This window comes from Acinonyx jubatus, chromosome A2 (assembly GCF_027475565.1).
Source record: "Acinonyx jubatus isolate Ajub_Pintada_27869175 chromosome A2, VMU_Ajub_asm_v1.0, whole genome shotgun sequence".
In the NCBI taxonomy this organism is placed as follows: Eukaryota; Metazoa; Chordata; class Mammalia; order Carnivora; family Felidae; genus Acinonyx; species Acinonyx jubatus.
Window position 1 is genome coordinate 92550279 of NC_069383.1, and position 23700 is coordinate 92573978.

A 23700-nucleotide genomic window follows, 5' to 3' on the forward strand; every position below is an offset into this window, starting at 1 on the left:
AAGACATACTTAGATCTAGCCAAGACTATTATCTCACGCTTGTCTCCACCAGCACGCAGATCTTTCATTTCCAGGTCACTGTTTTCCCAATCAATCAAGAGGCTAAAAATAGAACAATGTGCTAAATTCAAAGAGCCACGGTGTACAATCACTGAAGATACGGCCACTGCTTAATTAAAGTGAAAAGACATCCCTTTTCTCCTCCCTTTCTTCCTAGCTTCTATCATTTTACATAGATTCCCATATAATATTTCCTTTGATTCATTTTGGTTTTGTTTTTGTTTTTTGAAATAAGCTTCCATAGGAAATCAAGACTAGGAAGTCAATCGTGAATTCCTCACATGTAAGCCATTTGTTCTGGCAGGACACCTAGAAAATGACCCACAAATACAGGCTTCATTTCTCAAGAGCTCTCCAACTGCCATTCCTGGAAGACCACGGAAGACTTTGGTGAACAGTGCCACAGGGCAAGGGAGTCCCGTGATAGTGCAAGAGATCCAAGTTCAAATAATTATGGCAGGCTTAGACCAGAACCTACTTTTAACAATGTAATTTGGTGGCGCCTGGGTGGCTCAGTTGGTTAAGAATCTGACTCTTGGTTTCAGCTCAGTTCATCATCTCACGGTTTCGTGAGTTCGAGCCCTGCACTGGGCTCTGTGCTGATAGCATGGAGCCTGCTTGGGATATTCTCTCTCTCTCTCTCTCTCTCTCTCTCTCTCTCTCTCTATTCTCTCTCTCTCTCTGCCCCTCTCCTGTTCATGCTGTTTCTGTCTCTCTCAAAAATAAATAAAAACTTAAAAAAAAAAAAACCCACAATGTACTTTGGAAAAAGAAATGACATCCAAAAAGCCTTATGTAGATTGCCCAGTAAGCCTCATATTCATTATCGCCATTCATTTTCATTTATAAGAATAAATTAATATCCTTTTAAAGAGCAAAACCTTTTTTGTGTTGTTCTTGAGATTCTGATTTATAGGGAAGAGCTACAAACATTTGGCTTCTAAGAAATGTACAGCACCGATAGTTCTTTAACCTCAATGCCATTTTCACCTCATTTACTAAAGAACAGTGTGGCTCACACTGTTCAGGGCTAAAGCAAATTGTAATCCAGACCTCCTCCTAATATTTCTCTTTTCCTTTATCCTCGTCAAGGACTCTTATCTCAACCACTTTGCCTCCTGCTGTGGAAATGGTTTATATTCTTAAAGGTTTGCTCTCAAGAGGGGAAAAAATGGTACTTAACCACTAACCACAGTAGTAAAACGTCAGTAATGTGATATTGCCAGCACCCACACACGGTCTATTGCACATAAATTGTAGTCCAGATGAACTATACTTTAATAACATGATCCCAGGGCTCCGGGGCCACCACTGGGCCAGCCATTAGCAGTCACAGAGCTGGGATGGAAGTCTGCACAGTGATAATCACCACCATGATTCAGTGAGCGCCTACTGTATGCCAAGCACCGAGATCAAGACATTACTTAATGTCTAATTCTCACAACCGCCTGCGAAGGTAGGTACTATCAGCTCCACTTTACAGGTACGGAAAGCTTGGCTCAGGAAGGCTCACCAAGATCACACAGGAATTCGGCAAACCGCCTTGCCTTCCTGGAAGCTGCCGGTGGCTGTGCAGCCAGAGTCTGTCCATTTCTTTTTTTAAAATTTTTTTAATGTTTAGTTTTGAGAGATAGAGACAGAGCATGAGCAGGGAGGGGCAGACAGAGAGAGAAACAGAATCCGAAGCAGGCTCCAGGCTCTGAGCTGTCGGCACAGAGCCCGACGTGGGGCTCGAACCCACAAGCCATGAGACCACGCCCTGAGCTGAAGTCGGGTGCTTAACCGACTGAGCCACCCAGGCGCCCCTAGAGTCTGTCCATGTCTAACACCACTGTAGTAAGATCTTAGACAAGATAGCTACATCCCTGAGCCCCAACTGTCTTTGTGAACAAGACTGAGGAGCAGACCAGTTGCCCCACAGGGGGCTGCCATGACGGTGAGGTGAACCACACGGGGGACTGACCCGCACCGCTCGTGTGAGTGATCAACACCAGCTAAGGAGAGAAGACATTTGCTACGCTTTTGTGTCTTCCTGGCAATTCCTCCATCCTTAAAAACTCCCATGGTTTTCGCTACCCCAACCCCCATCCCCCGCCACTCATCTGTATTTAAAACATTGACTACTTCTCTCTCAGGACACTATGCATCGAGATGTTCAGAGGTTTTGGCTGGGAAGCAGGAAAGAAGATGGAGACACAGAAATAATGACCCTGACCTTGTAGTTTTCAGTTTTCTCTAGCTCCTCGTTCCTTGGCTTTTCTTGGTACCATCATATTCTACACATGCTTATTGTCCATCCTCTGCGCAATCCGAACTGTGGATTTATTTCTCCGTCTAAGGCAGAAAGTTATTGAAACCCTGTCACCCAACCCACTCCTGTCTTCAAGTACAAAACACCCCAGATTTAAAAGCTAGGACTATGTTAGCCATGGAGGTACCACACACCTTTCTGTTTCCAGAAATACAGTCGTGTGCAGATTATTTGTCTCAGCTTCACCTTGTTGTAAGAACCACTCAAACTGATATTCCCCGCCTCCCATCCAAATAGGGAAATGAGCCCTTCAGCTGATTTCTAAGATGGCAAAACAGCTTCGCCACATAACTTGGTCTCCTTCTGCTTGGTTCTGAATAATCCCAAACAGCTCTCACTGTATCTATTCAATCGGCAAAAGTCACTCTATTTTTATCCCTTGTGTCCAAATAACTTTTACACTGAGTTCTAAAACCAAGATGCGGACATAGTACTGTGTCATTCTCGGCATACTTCTCCTGAATAGCTGTCCCTGAGTCGCCGATTCGTTCAGTACGCGGCATTACTTAGTACCTGCACTGTGCCGGGCCCCTGAGACACAAACACTGAGCCAAAGCAGATGCAGTGCGAGCCCTCAGGGAGGTTACAGTCTGCTGGAATAGACAGACCCGCGCTGAACAATCGCACAATCACTGCAAGTGAAACAGGCGTGAGAAAGGAGAGGGGCTCACCCAGTTAGCAAGGTGCAGCGGGCTTTCTCAAGCAATCCTTGAGCTGAAGAATGATTAAGGGTCAAGGAAGCGCAAACAGGCAAGAAGAGCTTTCTAGAGAGACCTGAAGAAGGAGCATGGATGGGTGAAAGGTGGCCAGTGTGGCCGCGGTGCAGAGACGTTAGAGAAACTTGCTGTGAGCTAAAGCTGGAGGCGCGGGTGAGGGCCAACACAAATCCCACGCGTCTCCTCTCTGTGCCACAAACATGGGAATGGGCTGAAGGGTGGTGACACGATCTGCTTTGTATGCTGACTGCGGTGGGGAGGCTAGATCCCCGCAATTCACGGTGGCAGGAGAAAAACCAGTCAGGAGGCTGTGGCAGCGATCCAGAGAAAAGATCACAGCAGCCCGGTCCAGTCAGGTGATGATGAAGGGGAGTATTCTGAGGGTACATCGTGGGCAGGACCAGGTGTCAGGACCATGCTATGGGCTGCGCGTGCGTGAATTCTTTCTGAATTCTCAACGACACCCGTGGGGCAGGGGTTCTTTCTCACATTTTATAGATGAGAATGCAGAGGCATGTAGGGATCTGTCCAAAGTCCAGGTGGGAAACAACAGAACCAGAACCTGAACCCATGGTTATTCAACTTCAAAGCCAACTACATAAGTACCATCTAAAAAGTAGAAATACAGACAGAAAAAAAAAATACTATAGCAAAGTTTCAAAACTTAAAAGCCTCTCCACCTACCTCACTAAGGTGCCAAGGGACGAGCCCCAAAGGCGAACACGATTTTAGGTTTCCCTTTACTAAAATGGACTCTCTTTTGACATGTTATACTCGCGGAAGGCATACCTATTTCAACATAGCGACTCGGTAAGTCCCTCATTTCGCTGGCATGCCGCTCCTTCACTGAGCAGATCTAGAAAAGAAATTCACAGGTTCTTTCATTCATTGCATGGAAAAGACATAGCATGTCATTCACTATAGGACACTTTCGTTAAACTGGCCGTGTAGCACGGAGATGGAACGCACACAATCGACTTCACTGATAAAATTAATTTCAATGACGTATAGCAACCATTCCTTAGGTTCTACAACATTATTCTTCAGTAAAGTCTTATTCGAGGGCAATGAAAGAAGAGAAACTGTAATATCGTTTTAAAACGTTTCCAATGACCCATTCTCAGCAACTCTACTTAGGGACTACTTTTTTTTTTTTTTTAATTTTTTTTTTTAACGTTTATTTTTGAGAGAGAGAGACAGACAAGAGTGTGAGCGGGGGAGGGGCAGAGAGAGAGAGGGAGACACAGAATCTGAAGCAGGCTCCAGGCTCTGAGCTGTCAGCACAGAGCCCGACGCAGGGCCTGAACTCACAAACCGTGGGATCGTGACCTGAGTCGAAGTCAGACACTTGACCGACTGGATCACCCAGACGCCCCAGGGACTAGTTCTACCATCGTCCAAATAAAGTTCTGCCCAACAGCAAATCTGGGAAGCATTCGCGTTAGGGCTGTGTTTCTGATTATATATTAGTCATTTATTTCACTGTTGCTAAATTATACTTTGTATAAGTGGCATCATGCTCTTCTTCTCTCGAGTGGCTTTTTATTTTTTATCTTTCCTCTCAGGTGTTTTAAAATCAATGTATTACGTACTTTAAATCAGAGTTGGCAAACTACAGCCTGTCTTTGACTTGTCTTTTTATGATCTGTAAGTTAAGAATAGTTCTCACATTTTGAAAGGCTAGAAAGGAAGGAAGGAAGGAAGGCAGGAGGAGAAAAATATTCAGCAGAAACAGTATGGAGCCCACAAAACCTAAAGCACCTTCTACCCCCTACAGAAAAAGTCTGCCAACCTCTATTTTATTTTTTATTTATTTAAAAAAAATTTTTTTTAATGTTTATTTATTTCTGAGACAGAGAGAGACAGAGCATGAGTGGGGAAGGGGCAGACAGAGTGGGAGACACAGAATCAGAATTGGGCTCCAGGCTCTGAGCTGTCGGCACAGAGCCCGACGCAGGGCTCGAACCCACGAACCGTGAGATCATGACCTGAGCCGAAGTCGGACGCTCAACCGACTGAGCCACCCAGGCGCCCCTGCCAACCTCTATTTTAAGTTACACGTAGGGGCACTTGGGTGGTTCAGTCGGTTAAGCATGTGACTCTAGATTTCAGCTCAGGTCATGATCTCACAGTTCGTGAGTTCAAGCCCCGTGTTGGGCTCCGAGCTGACAGAATGGAGCCTGCGTGGGATTCTCTCACCCTCTCTCTCGGCCCCTCGCCCACTCGCAGTTTCTCTCTCAAAATAAACAAACTTAAAAAAAACATTAAAAAATCAAATCTATGTATACAGTTTGGATATATACATGCGTGTGTAGCAGTTTTTTTTTTTTTTTTTAAGTTTATTTATTTTTGAGAGAGAGAGCAAGTGAGCAAGCGAAAGGCAGTGGGGTGAGGGGCAGGAGACAGGGAGAGAGAGAATCCCAAGCTAACAGTGCAAAGCCCGACGTGGGGCTTGAACCCACGAACTGGGAGATCATGACGTGAGCCGAAATCAACGAGTTGGATGCCTAACCGACTGAGCCACCCAGGCGCCCTTTTGCTGTATTTTCTGAAATGAATATATTCTATTTTGTAATATGACAACAAAAATTTACATAAGTTCTGCTATCAAGGTAAGACAGCCTAAAGTTAAATGCTGACTATACACAACTTTCATCAGTTTTTTCCTTTCTCTTCAGATAGCTATAAAAGAACACAAGAAATACCGTTACCCTAAGTTTAGTGACAAAATAGAAAATTCTAAAATATAAAAAAACCCAAAGAGAAAAAACAAATATTATTCATTGTTCTGATACAAAGTGAACACATTAACAATCTTTTTTTTTTTTTTTTTTTTTGGAAACTACTTTTATTAACCTAACAATTTGATATATTATTTGCATATTCTTCCACAATTCTTTATAGTATTTCACTGTATGAGTGTACTGGAATTTTCCTACTCGATCCCCTCTTAGACATTTGGTTTTCGCTTCTATGTAACCCAAAGGCAAGCAACAGCATGATACAATCCACATACTTGGATATAAAACTTTTGGATTTTTGTTTCTACAGGATAAATTCCTAGAAGTAAAACTGACAGATCAAGGGGGATGTGAACTAGTAGAAGGTTTCGTATGTTATGCACACATGTCTAAGCTGCTGTGCAGCGATGCAGTGACCACACGACAGTCCTCGCTCCAAGGCAGGACTCGATCCGGCCCAAGGCTGTGGAGGCAGAAGCATTTGCTTGGAAGTGACTGGAAATATTCTCCCTTGATTGCTTTCTGTTGCCTGTCCATCTCAGACAATGCCCTGCCCACTTCCCCAGTCTTCCCTAATTTCCCCCTCCTTTTGTTAGACTTTTGGTCGGACACATTAGCTATTCTTCCGTCCACACTTACAAGGGAATCTACCCGATTATCTAGCAGGCATGCCCCACAGTGCCAAACAGACGCTGTGCTGATTTTTAATGTGCTGATAAAAGAACATGAGTAGTATCTCAAATGGTGTGGGGTAGAATCATAGAAAGTAACCCATAAATAATACTACCTAACACTTTGAGCAACTAGAGGGCACCAGTCCTAAGTTAAGAGTTTTGAGAGGGGCGCCTGGGTGGCTCAGTCGGTTACGCGCCTAACTCTTGATCTCACAGTTCGTGAGTTAGAGCCCCACGTCGGGCTCTGTGCTAACAGTGTGGAGCCTGCTTGGAATACTCTCTCCCTCTCTCTCTGCCCCTACCCCACTCAAGCTTTCTCTAAGTTTGAAACAAACTTAAAAACAAAACAAAACAAAAAAATGACAAGAGTTTTGAGAGGGGCGCCTGGGTGGCTCAGTCAGTTAAGTGACTGACTCTCAATTTTAGCACAGGTCATGAACTTACAGTTTCTGGGATCGAGCCCTGCATTGGGCTCTGCGCTTTCCACACGAAGCCTGCTTGGGATTCTTTCTCTGCCTCTCTCTTGCCCTTCCCCTGCTCAAAATAAAGAAAAGAATCTTTTTTTTAAAATTAAAAAAAAAAGACTTCTGAGAAACAGACATAGCTTTTTGTCTTAGGAAGATTATGGTGCAGTAGGGGAAGACAAATCAGGGATTTTACTCAAGCGGGAAGGGAAAAGTACAGAAATACAGAGCAGGGGCATCTACCGACCAGAGGAAAGCTTCTCGGAAAAAGTGAACTCACGCCAAGGCCGGACTGTTTCTCTGGCCATGCTACCGCCCCTCTGAAGACGAGGACACAGGGCGGTACTGGAGGCTGGGCTCCCCTCTTCCCTCCTCAGACGTGTGTGTCCTGAGCTCCAGCCCGGCACCTGCCTCACGTGGGCGAGGACTGAGTGCTAAGCTCATGTCCTGCATAAGAGCAAATCAATAACCTCAAGAGCCTTTACACTGACAGGTAGGTTCTCACCCACGGACGCTAATTTGCTTCATCCAACTGCCTTGTCCACTTGCGTGTCTAACAGGCGTCTCAAGTGGACACACAAAATCTACTCCTGCCTTCCCCGCTAAGCGTGTTCCACGGGCAGCCTTTCCCAGGTCAGTAAAAGGGAGCTTTATCTCCCAGTTTCCCAGCTTAAAAGGGTCACCGCTGAGCTCTGGCTTTTTCTTACTTCCCACACGGAACCACTAATAGTATAGAGTCTGTGCTCAAAATACATCCAGAATCCACTCCCTCCCCACCGGCTCCATGAGGCTGACCCAAGACACCGTAACTTCCACCGAGGCTCCTCAGGAGCCCCCCGCCCCACCTCCCCTCTTCACTGCCCCTTTGCCTCCTGGCTCCATGTGGCAGAGTGACCCTTTCAAAATCCAAGTTGGATCATTTAACTAACTCCATGGCTCAAAACCCCTGTGTTGGCTTCCCGCCTCAAATTAAAAGCCAAAGACTGCACAAAGGCCTGTGAGGCCCAACACGATCTGCCCCTTCACCATGCACCCCCCTCCCTCCCATCTCTTCCCCTCTCCTCCACACCTGCTCCATCCACTCTGGCGATGGCGGCTTTATTTTCCACAAAGATACGCCAGTCACACTCTTCCTCAAGGGTGCTGCCCCTGCCGACACCCCCCTCCCACGGCTGCATGGCCTCCTCCCTCCAGATCTCTGACAAAGGGCACGTTCATTATGCCAGAGGTCTTCCCTGGACCGCTCTATGTTACGTGGCACACACCCCCAACCCCTCCCCCCATTTCCCTGTCTAACTACTCCCCTCGGTATCTTACCGCCATCTGCATGCTGTGTTCACTTGCCACTTGAAGATGGCTTCCCTCACTAGAATGAAAAGCTGCCCAGGAGAGAATCCATCTGTTTACATATTTGCAGCACCAGAATACCACCTGGCACATCGCAGGAACTCGGTAAGTATTTGCTGCGCGAATGAAGGAATGAATGGTTGGCACTAACTGCAGGCCCTGCTATGCCGTGTGCTTGTCTCTCCCCAACAAAACTGTTCTCTGGGAGTATAGGCTATGTCCTGTCTTGTCTTCCCTCAGCGGAATGCAGTGGGATTCTCGGCTGAGAAGAACCGCCCAAAATGTTACTAAGAGGAATATCCGATAATATGAAACACTTGATGGGAAAAATGACGTTGGATCCTCATTTGGGTGTGGCCAGAGTGTGCCCGTTCCCAAGGCTACTCTACCGGACAAACTTAGCGGTTAGAAATCACAGAAATGTTTCCTTTCAAACTTCTGAAGGCCGGAAGTCTAAAACCAGTTTCACTGGGCCAAAAGCAAGGCGTCTGCAGGGCCGCACCCCCCGCAGAGGCTCTAGAGGAGAATCTATCTGCCACATGCCTCCTCCGGCTTCTGGTGGCTGCGCGTGTCCCTCCCCACTCACACTGCCTTCCCTCTTTCTGTGGTGGCGCTCCGTCTTTAAGAATACCTGTGACTGGGGCACTTGGGTGGCTCATCTGGTTAAGCATCTGACTTCGGCTCAGATCATGATCTTGCGGTTCATGGGTACAGGCCCCACCTTGGGCTCTGTGCTGCCAGCTCAGAGCCTGGAGCCTGTTTCACATTCTGTGTCTCCTTCTCTCTCTGCCCCTCCCCCACTTGTGTTCTGTCTCTCTCTCTCTCTCTCTTTCTCTCTCAAAAATAAACATTTAAAAAAAATTTTTTTTTAATTAAAAAAGCAAATACCTGTGACTGCACTTAGGGTCAACCCAGATAATGCAAATAATCTTCCCATCTCAAGATCCTTAATTAGTCATATTTCGTGCCATACAGAGAAACATTTATGGGTTGCAGGATTAGGACATGCTACCTTTGTGGGCCACCATTCAGCTTAAGGAAGAAAGCATTGCTGGTAGCAATCGGTAAACTTCTCACGTGTCTCTACAAGCTCATTTGCCTGGTCTCTCACCAAAAGAAAATCACAACTTTAAGCAACAACAAAAAGCCACTTGGTCCATTTAAGGCATTTTAAAAATATCCTGAACAGAAGCTTACTGGATGAGTAACCACACTATGCGGGAAGACTAGAAAATCACTTTTTACTTCTTTTATCCTGGACTACTGCACACAATTTCTCTGCTGCTATCCTAAATGTGAATCAGGCTAAGTTCGCTTCATACATGGAAACAATTAAGAAAGAAAGGAGGACTTGAATCACACCGACATAAGGGCCAGGAGGACTTTACCTCAAGTTAACAATGACTGTTTTCACAGTAAGAAGCACCGAGTTAACAATTTTTGTGCTTTCCTTTTCCAGAGAAGAGTACATTCTTTGTTTCTGAGAGAGTGAGAGGACGTGCACATGTGTGTGCGAGCAGGGGCAGAGAGAGAGGGAGAGAGGATCCCAAGCAGGCTCCAGGCTGGGCTCAGTGTGGAGCCCAGAGCAGGGCTTAATCTCACAAACCATGAGACCGTGACCCAAGCCAAAATCAAGGGTTGGATGCTTCCCTGACTGAGCCACCCAGGTGCCCCAGAGAAAGGTACATTTAAAATAAACATTAGGGGCGCCTGGGTGGCTCAGTCGGTTAAGCGGCCAACTTCAGCTAGTCACGATCTCGCGGTCCATGAGTTCGAGCCCCGCGTCGGGCTCTGGGCTGATGGCTCAGAGCCTGGAGCCTGTTTCAGATTCTGTGTCTCCCTCTCTCTCTGGCCCTCCCCCGTTCATACTCTGTCTCTCTCTGTCTCAAAAATAAAAATAAACTTTAAAAAATAAATAAATAAACAAACATGTCTCTTTCGTGACTCTTCTAGAATTTTCTGGCACAATAATGACAACTGACACTTATGCAGCACTTACAGTATGTCAGATGTTATGCTAAGCTCCTTGTACATATTACCTCATTTAATCCTCCCCCAAACTCAGGACCGGAGCACAGTCAGCACTCCCATTTATGGATGAGGAGAGTCAGGCTGCGGCTCACGCAGGAAGTGCGTGGAGAAGGTGGAACCGATCTCACATCTGTCTGGCTCTAAAGCCTGAGCTCTGCCACCAGACTGCTGCTGGGATGCTTTCTCGTACTATTTTTACCTTGGTTAATTTTCAGTTTATTTTGTTTAGATTAAGCTATAAGTTTTTAAAGGGAAGCCAACGACTTTGGGTTCTGAACTATCTAATACAAGACAAACACTGGTATGTAAAAACTAAATGTGAGTGAGCTCTGGGCCCGCTTTTGTAAGACTGCCTGTGTCTCTGTCACCCAGGCACAGTAAGGGCAGACACTTACTTGTGTTCCACCAAATGGGCCCAAATCTTACGAGTAAGAAGTCTGGGCCTCTGCTCCATCCAGCTAGGACCAAGCAAGCAGGATGATTTAGATGTAACATTCTTTTTCCACCATTAACTCTAACTAAGAGGAGAAGCTAAGGGAAATGGAAAAAACACAAAAGAATGGAAAATCCAGAAACCACTGAAACCGACCACATGTTCCATAAAGAGCTAAGGCCAACTGGGCAATGGAAAATCTAAAGATCATAAATGAAGGCACCATTACGAACAATGCTCCCCATCTGTTTTGCAGAGCATGGAAAAGACGGAATGTATCTCCAAACTTACACATATGAAGAGAATTGAGCGTTAAATGAATATCACAGGACAATAACAAACAGGGGGAAACATTTTGGCTGTGGGAAGAAATTCAAGAACTCCTATTCCTTGGGCACCTGGGTGGCTCAGTTGGTTAAGTGTCCAAGTTCGGATCAGGTTATGATTTCACGGTTCGTGGGTTCAAGCCCTGCCATCAGGCTCTGTGCTGACGGCTTGGAGCCTGGGGCCTGCTTTGGATTCTGTGTCTCCCTCTCTCTCTGCCCCTCCCCGGCTCACGCTCTGTCTCTCTCCTTCAAAAATAAATAAACATTTAAAAAAAAAAAAATTTTTTTTTTTTTTTAAATAAAAAAAGAACTCCTGTTCCTTTGGACCACCCTCAGCGGATCTGTAACAACATAGACTTATTAGAAAGGCAAGCAAAACCACCTTGACTGAAGTCCCCCAGCCGATAATCAGCGTCACGCTGTCCTTCCAACAGAGGCTACAGGGATACATATCCGGGCGAAGACTTATGTCATCCCGGGGCACGTTGGTGATTCTCTGCTTTGAGGTGACGTCAAAAATCTTCACACCCTGGAAAATACAACAGCGTTAGGCATCCTCCACTTGGGAGAAGGAAAGGAAAGGAAAATTTAATAAAGCCCCTGCCACACGCCGCCCGTAACTGGCACCGCAAAATATTGACAGTGTTTATTGAGCACTGCTGGGAGCCACGCTCCTCATCCACGCAAACCCCACGAGAGCCCACAACAAAAGAAAACCTCTCCCCTTCTTTCTGGACAGAAGAGATTCTATTAGCAGATGGCTTCAGTGGCTCAAACACAACACAAGGGTGAGACACACAGATATCAAGCACCACATTTCCAAGATGACAGACAAGTAACATTTCTAATTGTGTTGTTCTGCTACAAAAATGGACGTTGTTTTTTTTTGTTTTTTTTTTTTTTTTCAGAAAAGCTTTGAATCTGAAAAACCACTGTGTGTAAGGAAAACTGCACCTGACATTTTAAAGCACTCAAATGGGAACATCAAGCAAGCAGCTAACTCCAGATAAACCAGGGGGGGAGCCTGGGTGGCACAGTCAGTTAAGCGTCCGACTCTTGATTTCGGCTCAGATCATGATCTCATGGGTTGTGAGATCGAGCCTTATGTCTGGCGCTGCACCGACATCACGGAGCCTATTTGGGATTCTCTCTCCCTCCTCTCTCTGCCCCTCCCCTGCTCATGTTCTAGCTGTCTCAAAGTAAATAAACAAATATCTAAAAAAAAAAAATTAAAAAACAAACAAACAGGTTTATTTACCTTTACTATGACTCAGGAGAAATTTAAGAAATGTCTTGAATAGCAAAGTAGATTCTGGGAGAACTGTACCATTGAAAACTGAATAGAACCAATTTATTAAGTTAAACCCTGGAATTCCAAAAGACAGGCCAGATGTCGAAAGCTACTTTTTAAACTTTCTACTTGCCCTAACTCATATTGAGTAAACTTTAAATAGGGCGTAACACCAAAAATTACAATCTACTTTTTAAAAGGCAGGCCTGATTTCTGCCTGTGATTATACTGGGAGGAAAATGAAATCAGCAATATCCTGTACTTGTTTCATAGCAACTGTTCCTTGCCCTTGGCTAATAGGCAAATGGTGTTTTCAACACCGCATTCCCAACACAGCCCTTCAATTATTAAGATGCCTTTTCATTTTCTTGGCTATTCTCCACGCCTCGTGTTTCTTATTCCAAAGTCAAGTCCAGAATATGCTAAGAATTACTCTATTATGAAAGCCTAGAGCAATCTAGTCTCTTTAACCTTCCAGGTAGGATGGCAGTTGCCATTTTAGGTCTTTAGAAAAGACCATGGCAGCAGAGGCATCTTTCTTCTTGGTCACAGCCCTCCTAATGCGGTTACTCTTCCGGCTCTGAAGAAGGATCTGGAAGATGAAGGTGTGCTTTTACCATATTATTGGCCCAAGCGATCAGATGGCCTCTCCACTTCACGCTCCGTATGTTCCCTTCCCCTTCGTGCAGAACACACGACTTCCATCTGCTCATCCAAGATCGTTCAAACAGCAGCAGCTATGGACAAATACAAAAACAGACTTTTAGAAACCAAGAAACATGGGGCGCCTGGGTGGCTGAGCTGCTTACGCTTCCAACTTCGGTTCAGGTCATGATCTCATGGTCCGTGGGTTTGAACCCCGCATGGGGCTCTGTGCTGACAACTCAGAGTCTGGTGCTGCTCCAGGTTCTGTGTCTCCCTCTCTCTCTGCCCCTCCCCCACTCACACTTTGTCTCCTACTCTTTCTAAAAGAAATAAACATTTAAAAAGAAAAAGAAAGAAAGAAACCGAGACGCATATACAAGATTTCTTTACTGGCTTCTTGTTGACAGTTTGCTTTGCCTATCCACGGAATGTTGAAGTTACGCCACTAGATGGCAGCAAAATACCAAAATTCATGGAGAAAAACACAGTCAAAAGATTTGTGTCACAGAAAGTTCTTCAAATATTGGCCAGAAATTAATTTATTTTGTAACTTGGGAAATCAAAACCTCATAATTTTTTCCTTGAAAGTAAGATATTAGTCACGGCTTAAACTGCAATCGTCAGAAGCAGCCTGTTTTTCATTTCACCCAAGAAAAAGAATTTAATAATGATGTTTGAACAGCAATTCATGTTATAAAATAAGACAAACTTGCTTTAGGATTAAACTTCTTTAAAAAGGTCATAGTGGGGCGCCTGGGTGGCGCAGTCGGTTAAGCGTCCGACTTCAGCCAGGTCACGATCTCGCGGTCCGTGAGTTCGAGCCCCGCGTCAGGATCTGGGCTGATGGCTCGGAGCCTGGAGCCTGTTTCCGATTCTGTGTCTCCCTCTCTCTCTGCCCCTCGCCCGTTCATGCTCTGTCTCTCTCTGTCCCAAAAATAAATAAAAACGTTGAAAAAAAAATTTTTTTTTAAATAAAAAAAAATAAAAAAAAAAAAGGTCATAGTTATCCAGGGTCTTTATTTTAAAGGGAAGAATCTATTAAAAAAAAAAAAAAGAAAGAAAAGAAAAGAAATCTGCTTGTGTGGGGATGGGAAGTTCCTGGCTGGCTCAGTCAGGGGAACACGCAATTCTTAACCTTGGGGTTCTAAGTTCGAGCTCCACCTTGGGTATAGAGACTGCTTAAAAATAACATCTATAAAAAAAAAATCTGCTGGATAAATTTTATTGCCAAATATAACTGGTAAGACCTCTAAGACTGGTAAAGATGTAGTTCTAGTAATTCAAGCATTATTAAGGGCTACAATACTTTTTCCTTGATGTATCCAGTTTAAATCCCTTAAGACATTTACATAATATAACTTAATGTAAAATTTATATAATACATAATTTACAACATATAACTTCGGACATATAATCCTGAAGTAGATGTTTACCTTTTAAAAGAAATGCTGATGACAGATTCCATCACAGAAGTTTAAAAATTTCTATCTTTTGAGTAATTTTCTGTTTACCTTAGTGTATTCTGTGTCCCTTCCCACCCTTAAGAAGGAGGAAAATAGGGAACAGGAGAAAGAGAGTAAGTTCACATTTCATTTATATTTGTTACATACCTTTCTCAATAGTTAGGCTCCCATACTCAGAAGGGGCACACAAACACACACCCCAAAACCTTAAAATCAGATAAGCGTCCATCTTCACAAACGTGCCAAGAACGGTCTCTTTAAAATGACATAAATGTCTGAAGTTCTCTATTACCCATGCAAAAGAAAGGTGGCCTCGCACGGTCCACAGTGGAGACTGGAGGTAAGGCTTTTACTGACCACATGGGGTCTAATCTTCCCGTCAGATAGATACAGGAAAGCCTCCTCTAGGCTCCCAAAGATCTTCTCACCCATCCCTTCCTCTCCCAGTCCATGATCTAAGTAAGAAACCCCACCACCATGCCTCCCTGCTCCCAGTTAAAGACCCTGAGATCTGCCCTCTGTGATTCTGCCTCTTCCTCGGCCAGGATGTAAAAAACAGAGCCGAGGAGGTCACTCGATGTGTTCAGGATTTTGTGACAGGGTTAAGTCTGGAATCTGAGAAAGGAGAAAGCCTGACCACATAGCTCCTGCTACACAGTCTGCTAAACACAGGCAGCTAGGAACCATCATGTTCAACATGAGGAACTGAGATCACAATGCCTACCTTCCGTCTGTGGCCTGGTTCAGATGGAGGGGATTTTAAGCAGCGGGCTGAGCCCGGGGAGTACCCCATAACCACCTGCTGGAAGGAATGGCTGGCTGGATGACAAGGAGGAAAGTGGGGTGCAGGTGGCATCACAATGCTCTCCCTCCAATCCCACCCAGAAGTGACCGACGTGGCACGAAAGGGGGACAATCTGCACCTGTGCTAGGAAAACTCAACAGGCCCCAAACTTTAAATTAAGATTTCTGTAAAGTATGACAGAAATTAGACCCCGGTGAAGGCCAGGATTTATCCCATTTCAAGAAAAAGCCCACCTGGGAAGCCGCTGGTAGGGTAGATACCAGCACACTCAGTGTATTGGGGTTGGGGGGACGGGGGTCATGGGGAAAATCTCACGCAGGGACACACAGGTCGCGGTCGACATTGGCAGTGGAACACAAGCAGCCACTCCTGCTGTCATCCGGGGACACAGCTAGGAAGAAGACAGCTACGCTGGCGACGGGGTGGGTGCCCACCCATGGCGGCGGGGCCATACGACAGGCGGGAACCACCTGCACAAACTTCAAGCTGCCTCAGTGAATATGGAGAGCAGGCTCTTAACGCATACGCCACTTCCCTGCTGCATCAATAATTACACCCTTTGGTAGCCACTTCCCCGACAATCGGGTTCCAGTCCAGGCAGACAGGAAACCATAAAACTTCCTTCTCCTGCCATGTCCAGATTCAGACCAATTCTCGCAAAATCTAAGACGTTCACAACGACTTCAACTGTGAACACTGGGTATAGACTTCTCTCAGTAACTATGGATGAGAAAAAAACCCCAACAAGATGGACAAGTTCAGTATTCTAGGAAAGCAACAGGACTTCTCTAGGGAATAGGGGAAATGTCCCACTCCTGACTCCACACGAATGAGACTTTCCACCAGACAGACCAGGGCTTGAGAAGTAATCCTTCTTCTTCTCGGGTGACAACAAAATTGAGCAAATGAACACCCGAGGATAAGAAGAACAGAACGAAGTGGAAATAAAAAAAATAAATGCTCAATACCCTCGAGTAAGGGAGGAAATCAAACGGCGACCAGGGCACTCTGGAAACGAGAATACAACTACTGTGCTGTGAACCTGAACTTTAGGGGATGCTAAGTTGTAAGCAAGGGAAAGTCCACAGCTCTACAAGTCAGTCATTTGCACATCGGCAAAAACAGATGTGCACGCGCTAGGTCAATGACAAAAGCAGAAATATTTTACTAGCAGATATAATAGGGGAAGCCACCTAAATGTAAAGATACATTAAGTTCCTGGATAAGAAGACTCAAAATCCTCACTGAAGAGCTTAAGCCTTACTAGTTAATCTGCGATTTTCATGGAAGCACAAAGAAACCCCCAAAGGAATGATTTCTAGAACTTCCAAAATGCTATCAATTCATTTGAAGATATGTGAGAATAATAGGAATTTTTTTTTTAAACTGGGCAACTTGTGGGTGGGAGAATGGGTGTTTTTATGAAATTCGCACTCAAAACAGTATAGCAATGATCCTAGAACTGACAGATGAAGTAAAAAGAAAAGGAAGAACTGATAAAGATGAATCAAAACAAGGTCAGACCCTGGGCGGGGGCCGGGTACGCACATATGCGCAGGGAACAGGGCACCCTCAAACTACCCTGTGGTCATCTCACCCTGTTTCTGGAGGATCCCTTAGCACTGGGGATTCAAAGCTTTAAAAAGGACCCCAAGAAGTTCATGCCTAGAAATTTCTGCTAAAAAGTGATCAGACAAGCAAATAAAGAAGTATGTCTAGTTCTTTGTAACAGCTAGAAATGCACTAACAACTGGGAAATGCTGGAGTAAATGTGGTGGAGCTAGATCACCAAAAAGTGTGTGTCCAGTTTTAAGTGATTTTATCGATGTACACTTATTAATGTAAAAGGATGTTCAGGGCCCATTAAATAAAAAAGCAGATTGCAAAACAGTATTAAACATGATGGTCCTTAAATACAAAATGAACGTGTATCCGTATATTAAAACCTGAAGGATACAATACAAAGTAATCTTAATTAATTCTAGAAACAGGTGATAGGAGATTTATATTATTTTTATTATTCTGCATAGAACATGTGAATTAATTTTATGTTAATACATATGGGGATGAAAATCCATTCTCTTATTTTTATAATCGGGATAATTTCACAGGTAACAGTTGAAGTGAAACAGCATCAACAATTCACTGAAACTCAGAGAAGGAAGGAATTTGGAGTCACACTGAGTATGTAGTAGAATTAATTCACATAAAGTGCACCTACTTTTTCAATGAGGCATTAACTTTTGGAAACTGTTCATCAGATCTCATTGCAATTCCAACCAAGATCCAAACTCACTCCGGTGGAGCCCTCTGTCGCTGGTGGGTGTGTTTTGGCTTCTGGCAGGAAGCTGAGGCCTGCGGACAGGGGCCTTCCTTTGTCTCCTGCTCTAGCTCCAAGGCAAACCTCCAGCAGAGGGCAGGAAGGAAAGGAGAGAGGGGAGAATTCTGAATCCAGTTGGTCTCCAGGCTGAGTCGGAGTTTCCGGAGTTCTATTACGATAAACCTTGGGTACCCTGCTCTGACATGGGATCAAAGAAGCTTCTTCTTTAATGAGATTTTCATAGTGCAGATGGCACACGTCTGTGTTAACTGATGAGGGTTTCAAAAAAAAAAACAAAAAGAAGGGTGGCAGGGGAGGCTAATACACTACCTACCTTCTGTAAAGGAAACACATTTTAACTCATTTGCATTACAGTTTTAGACACGATTTGTGTTCTTTTCTGATGTTTCTCAAATAGCTCAGTTTCAATCATTTTCTATTTTGTGGATGAAAAATAATAAATGATCTGTAAACAAACGGCCTTAAATATATATTAGAGAAGATCATCATTTAGGATTTTTTTTTAAATTTTTTAAGTTTATTTATTTTGAAAGATACAGAGACAGTAGGAGTAGGGGAGGGACAGAGAGAGAGAGAGAGAGAGAGAGAGACACGGAGGGAAGGAGGGAGGGAGGGAGGGAGGGAGAGAGAGAGAGAGAAAATGGATCCCAAGCAGGCTCTGCACTGTCAGCACAGAGCCCAATGCGGGGCTCGAACTCACAAAACCATGAGATAGATCATGACCTGAGCTGAAACAGAGAGTCAGACACTTAACTGACTGGGCCACCCAGGTGCCCCTTTAGGATTCTTTCATAAGTCTTCCTCATTTCTTGGTTCTGTATACATTTTAGGGTCAGGCTGGTTCTATCACAGATAACAAATACCATACTGTCTCTTGTTGGCTGGGATTTACATATTTACTTTTCATCTCCCCAGGGCACCGCAAATGCAGCAGGGAAGTGGCCACACATGCCCTGCTAGATGCACAGGGCACAGTAAGTATTAGATAGCGAGCAGGCTTCCCGCGCCCTGCAAGTTTGCCTGCCCTGTTGCCTACACACACAATGTGTTTGCCGCTAGAGGAGGCTACCTACGTCACCCCCCAAACCCTCCAGTTACTCAGCCCATCGTTAGTGATGTCCCTAAGCTGTTTTGGACACAATGGCATCTGCCCTAACTTCTCAAACCTAAAGGAAAGAACCCTGTGACCGACTGATACACAATGAATACAGTCTCGATGGAACAAGTACATCCCTTGAGAAAAGGCTCAGTTATCCTGACTCCGTGTCCTGCGCCTGACACGTCGGTCCTGTTCCCTTTGCTCAATGCCAAAAGACGGAATTTGTGCACCTCTGATCACAAATTTGGGAGGTACTTGTTTATAGAAGACAGCAAGCACGCAAGTGTGAGTCGGGGAGAGGTGGGGGGGGAGAGAGAGAGGGAGGGAAAGAGAGGGGGAGAGGGGGAGAGAGAGAGAGAGAGAGAAGGGGAGAGAGGGGGAGAGAGAGAGAGAGAGAGAGAGAGAGAGAGAGAGAGAGAGAGAATCCTGAGCAGGCTTCATGCTCGATGCAGAGCCCCGAGGCAGGGCTCAATCCCATGACCCTGGTGTCATGACCTGAGCTGAAATCAGGAGTCAGAAGTTCAACCGACTGGGCCACCCAGGCACCACTGGGAAGTACTTTTAAGGTTAGTCTTCCTCTTCAGTTCAGCTGACTGCAATTCCTTTATTTCAGGGATACTGCCTGGCTTCTCACTGGGCCCCAACAGTAAGGATCTGAAATGTGGCTGTGCCCTGCTAAGGCTCTCCCCATCACTGCCAGGCCCTCTTCTCCTGGTTGGCTAGCCCTGGCCTGCTTCTCTCCTCTGAGTTACCTCCCCTGGTCCTTGAAGCACTTATTTCTGCCTTCCATCTCCACTCTACTTTTTTCCTCACTCATGAGTCCTCATTTCCAATCCATACGTAGTATAATACCTTAAATGGCAGCTAGTAATTTACGAAGCATTCCCATTACTGTACTTTGAAACTCTCCCAGTACAACTAGGCAGTACATGGGGATTTGATTTGGATTCTATAGGGTACAGGGTTTCATACAGGCCAGAAAAGGACCAGACTATCCACTCTCCATTTGCTTTTATAATCCTAATCTATGGGAATTTCAGGCAGAAACACACTGCCTGGCAGGAATGCCAAGGCAAGTTCTGCTTCCGTGATATAAGGAAAGATAAGCTACTTTTCTTACAAACATTCTATACTAATTTAACTACAGCAAAACTATCTGCCTGTATTTCACTGACATTTAATAAAATCCGTTTCTCTCTTCTAGTCATAAAACTGCCTAGAGACCTACTGAGCATGAATGTTCTACAAAGCATTTTAGAGGGTGAGTCATCGAGTGAACTACCTTTAAAAGCAGCTGGTTAATTTATTTGGTTCATCTTCTGCATCCCATAATATTGAATTGTCATTAACACAATACTGAGAGCAATTTAAGCTCAATGGGAGCTAAGTACAAAGGAGAGGAAAAACTGTTTCCAAGAGGTCTCTTTTTTGTTGGAGAAAGTATTTTAGGGCTTTATTTCCCATAAATCCACATTCTGGCAGTCAGCACTCTCGGTACTTATATTTCAATAGGAGCCCTCACATCCTCGGCAATATACTTTATTCTCCTACATTTTGTGCTGATAAATCTATCTAGTACTTTGCTACACTACAGAGAGGTAAGGATGCACATCCTAGAATCTCCCACACATGGGGCGGGATTCCTATCGGGCTGTAATAAAGCCACCGATTCTGGCAACATAACACCCGTCATTACCCATCGCCCACTCTTCCCTGATGGAGGAAAGGGAGTGTGATTGGCCCCTTTTTAATCATCTTGTGATCTTTCAAGTATATAAATCACTTGACTCTTCAGGCTTCCTGAACACCAGCAGCAGTGCTTGCTTGAAGGCAGACGACGGTGCAGGGAAGAGTGGGCAGTGGGGGAAGCCCACGGGCAAGCCTTGGATGGCAGGTGCGTTCCTGCAGGAACGACTGAGGCGCTTGGAGAAAACAGACTCCACAAAGATAAAATGCCCGATCACAGAGGGTGCTGGAGCTCGAGATAATAAAATTGAGGAATAAGGAAACAAAAGGAAAACTCAGCACGTTTAGGACATGCCAAATAAGACTGTCTCGGTAAAAATAGACAAAGGGCATAAGGATGGGCAGGACTTGTCACAGAGGGACTTAAAAATCCAAAGTTGGAAAAGATTAGGAATGAAATTCAAGAAAGCGGGGCGCCTGGGTGGCCAGTCAGTTGGGCATCCAACTTTGGCTCAAGTCATGATCTCACAGTTTGTGAGTTCGAGCCCTGCATTGGGCTCTGTGCCGACAGCTCCACGCCTGGAGCCTGCTTTGGATTCTGTGTCTCCCTCTCTCTCTGCCCCTCCCCCACTCATGCTCTGTCTCTCTCTCTCTCTCTCTCTCTCTCTCTCTCAGAAATATATAAACGTTAAAAAAATTTTAATTCAAGAAGGCAAGTGAGAAAAAATTAGTGACCACAGAAAAGACCTGGGATGGTGTTTGGCTGCTGACAACAGAGAGGAGTCTTGAATCTGGATGGAGGTGGGAGCGACCACCTCCTTCTGGCTTTGGCTCAGTACCAAAGTTTCAAACACACAGCTTTTCCCAAACACCATCAAGAAAGAACATAAAGCATGTGTGAAGACAAGGAGAATTTCCCAAATACAGTATTGCTTAAATTCAGTGGTTATTTTCTGGACGAGTTATAATCCCTCAATCTCCTTTCCCTAGAGGTAATTTAACATGCTTAAAAGAGGATAAATACAGGCCAAACCTGCTACCACAGAAAGTCTCAGGACATAGATTTCCAGAGCTTGCTTGATGGACCACTTGCTTTCAAGCAATGTCTGAGTAAATACGATGCCAGTGCAACACAGGTTCTGGGCAAGCCCCGTGACGTTAACCAACCCTGTGAAAAGTGTGCAGACAAAACAACGTTCTGAAACTTAAGAAACACCATATCAAGACAAAATAACCGTCAATTTAGTGACTGAGGACTCCAAGCTACGGGTTCAACGAGAGCAAAAGAAGCAAAACACCAGAGGTACCACTTAGGGGCAGTTTCCTTTATATTAAAAAACTGGTTGACGACAGACAGATATAGATCTGTGTATCCACCTCCCCATCTATATGGGTTCAGCAATCGACTGTGGCCAGCACACGTGAGGTAGGCTCCTACGTAGACCAACAATCCGCAATTTCTGCCTATGCCGATGCACAACTGCAAGTATGATTTTAAAAGTGAACAAAGGATTTTTAAGTAATGTTACCACTTAAGTCCTCCATTATGAGTCCCATGGTGGTTCATGCCAAACGCCTCGGGTCTGTATTTCGGTTTGCGGCTGTCTGAGGATACATTTCCCAGGGCTGGGTTCAAGGTTGGACCCCGTCAGCAGCAGAGGAAACACAAAAGTCATCCACTGGGTCATTAAACTTGAATTAATGGTCTGCGCGACGCACAAGAACCTCTGATGTTAACTGTGCATAATCTCAATCACAGATGGCTGGAGGGAGAGCTTCGCGTGGTGCAGACAGGAAAAAGAAATACAAAACTGCCAAGCCTTGAGTAACAGAAAAAGTCACCCGAACACACACGTTCATGTATTTGAACAAGCACTTCACTCGATTCGAAGTAAAGCAAACAGGGAAGAAAAAAAATAAAGATCAGGAACACCATCAGAGAAGAAACCAAGTCAAATGAACTTGCCTTAACAGAGCACGTTGGTCTGTCCTTGACAGCCTCCATGCACGTGGCAGAGTTGATGGTTTGAGGGCAGACTCACATCTGTGGAGGAGCCTGTATGTGTCCTCTTTTTACAGACTTCAGTGTCTACTCTACAGTCTCATTATGACTCCTACATAATGCCTCCCTGGGAACAAGAATAATTATTCCGGATTTAGCCAAAGTTGGAGAAAAGGCTGCAGGCTATTCAGTAAGCAGCAATAATTTGTGCTCAAACTGACAATAAATATCAAATGGACAGTCTTCATTGTCCTGGCTTCTATGGTAATATTAAAAGCTGCCCCAAGCAAAGAATACAGTCAGACAAATCATAAAGGAAGATGTGTAAGTGGCCAGTAAATAAAAATGTTCAGAATTGCTAATAATACAAAGAAGTTACAAAAGAGAACAATGGACTATCTTTCTTTGCGTATCAAAACGGGTAAAGACAGTGTGGTGAGACAGGTAGGTACCAGCCGGTGTAAATGGTATGTTTTCTGGAATGCACTTTTACTTGGTGATATGCATCTGAAGCCTAAAAAATCATCATGACCTCTAACTCAGTAATTCCCATCTTGGGAATCAGTGCTAAGCAAAAATTAAAAAGCATAGCTAAAGTTCATGCCCAAAGATTTCTCACTTCATTACAGCACGATTTATGATGGCCAGAAACTGGATACAACCTAATGGTCCAAGAGTATGAGAATGGTTAAGAAAAATTAAACCAATTGATAGGATGGAAGATTATATAACCATTAAAGAATGCTTGACTTAAGATTAGACTTCAACAATGTAGGGAATTTCATATGATTTGCAATGTTAAGTTAAAAAAAGATCCAAAATAGTTGAGATATGCATTCTTCTATTATTGCTTTTTTTAAAAAATATGTATTTATTCTTGAGAGAGAGAGAGAGAACGTGAGCAGTGGAGGGGCAGAGAGAGAGAGGAAGACACAGAATCTGAAGCAGGTTCCAAGGCTCTGAGCTGTCAGCACAGACCAACTTTGGGCTCAAACTCACAAAAGGTGAGATCATGATCTGAACCAAAGTCAGATACTTAACTGACTGAGCCACCCAGGTGCCTCTATTACTTTTTCTTATTATAAAAGTAATGGCTATTTTCTTCAAAAAAAAAAAAAAAAAAGGCAGAAAATGCCAATGAAGGCCAAAAAGAACATTTATAATCCTGCACAGACATTGTTAATGTGACTATTACTAGTATTGCTAATAATTTCACATATAGCTTTCCTACTGCTACAAAAAAAAAAAAAAGAATCTGAGTATAC

At 44.4% G+C, this 23700-nt stretch overlaps 1 protein-coding gene across 3 annotated transcripts in view; it reads right to left on the bottom strand.

Annotated features, from left to right (window-relative positions):
• Nucleotides 1-23700, bottom strand: part of VPS41 (VPS41 subunit of HOPS complex) — a 183462-nt gene that overhangs the window by 64557 nt on the left and 95205 nt on the right. For 2 of the 3 annotated variants that reach the window (XM_053218649.1, XM_015071615.3), the window contains exons 8-10: nt 13012-13131; nt 11486-11632; nt 3877-3943 (exon numbers count right to left, since the gene is read on the bottom strand). In XM_053218649.1, coding sequence (XP_053074624.1) covers nt 3877-3943; nt 11486-11632; nt 13012-13131 — 334 coding nt within the window. Of the gene's footprint in view, nt 1-3876; nt 3944-11485; nt 11633-13011; nt 13132-17528; nt 18066-23700 lie in introns of those variants that run through there. The other variant, XM_015071625.3, reaches the window with a different exon arrangement.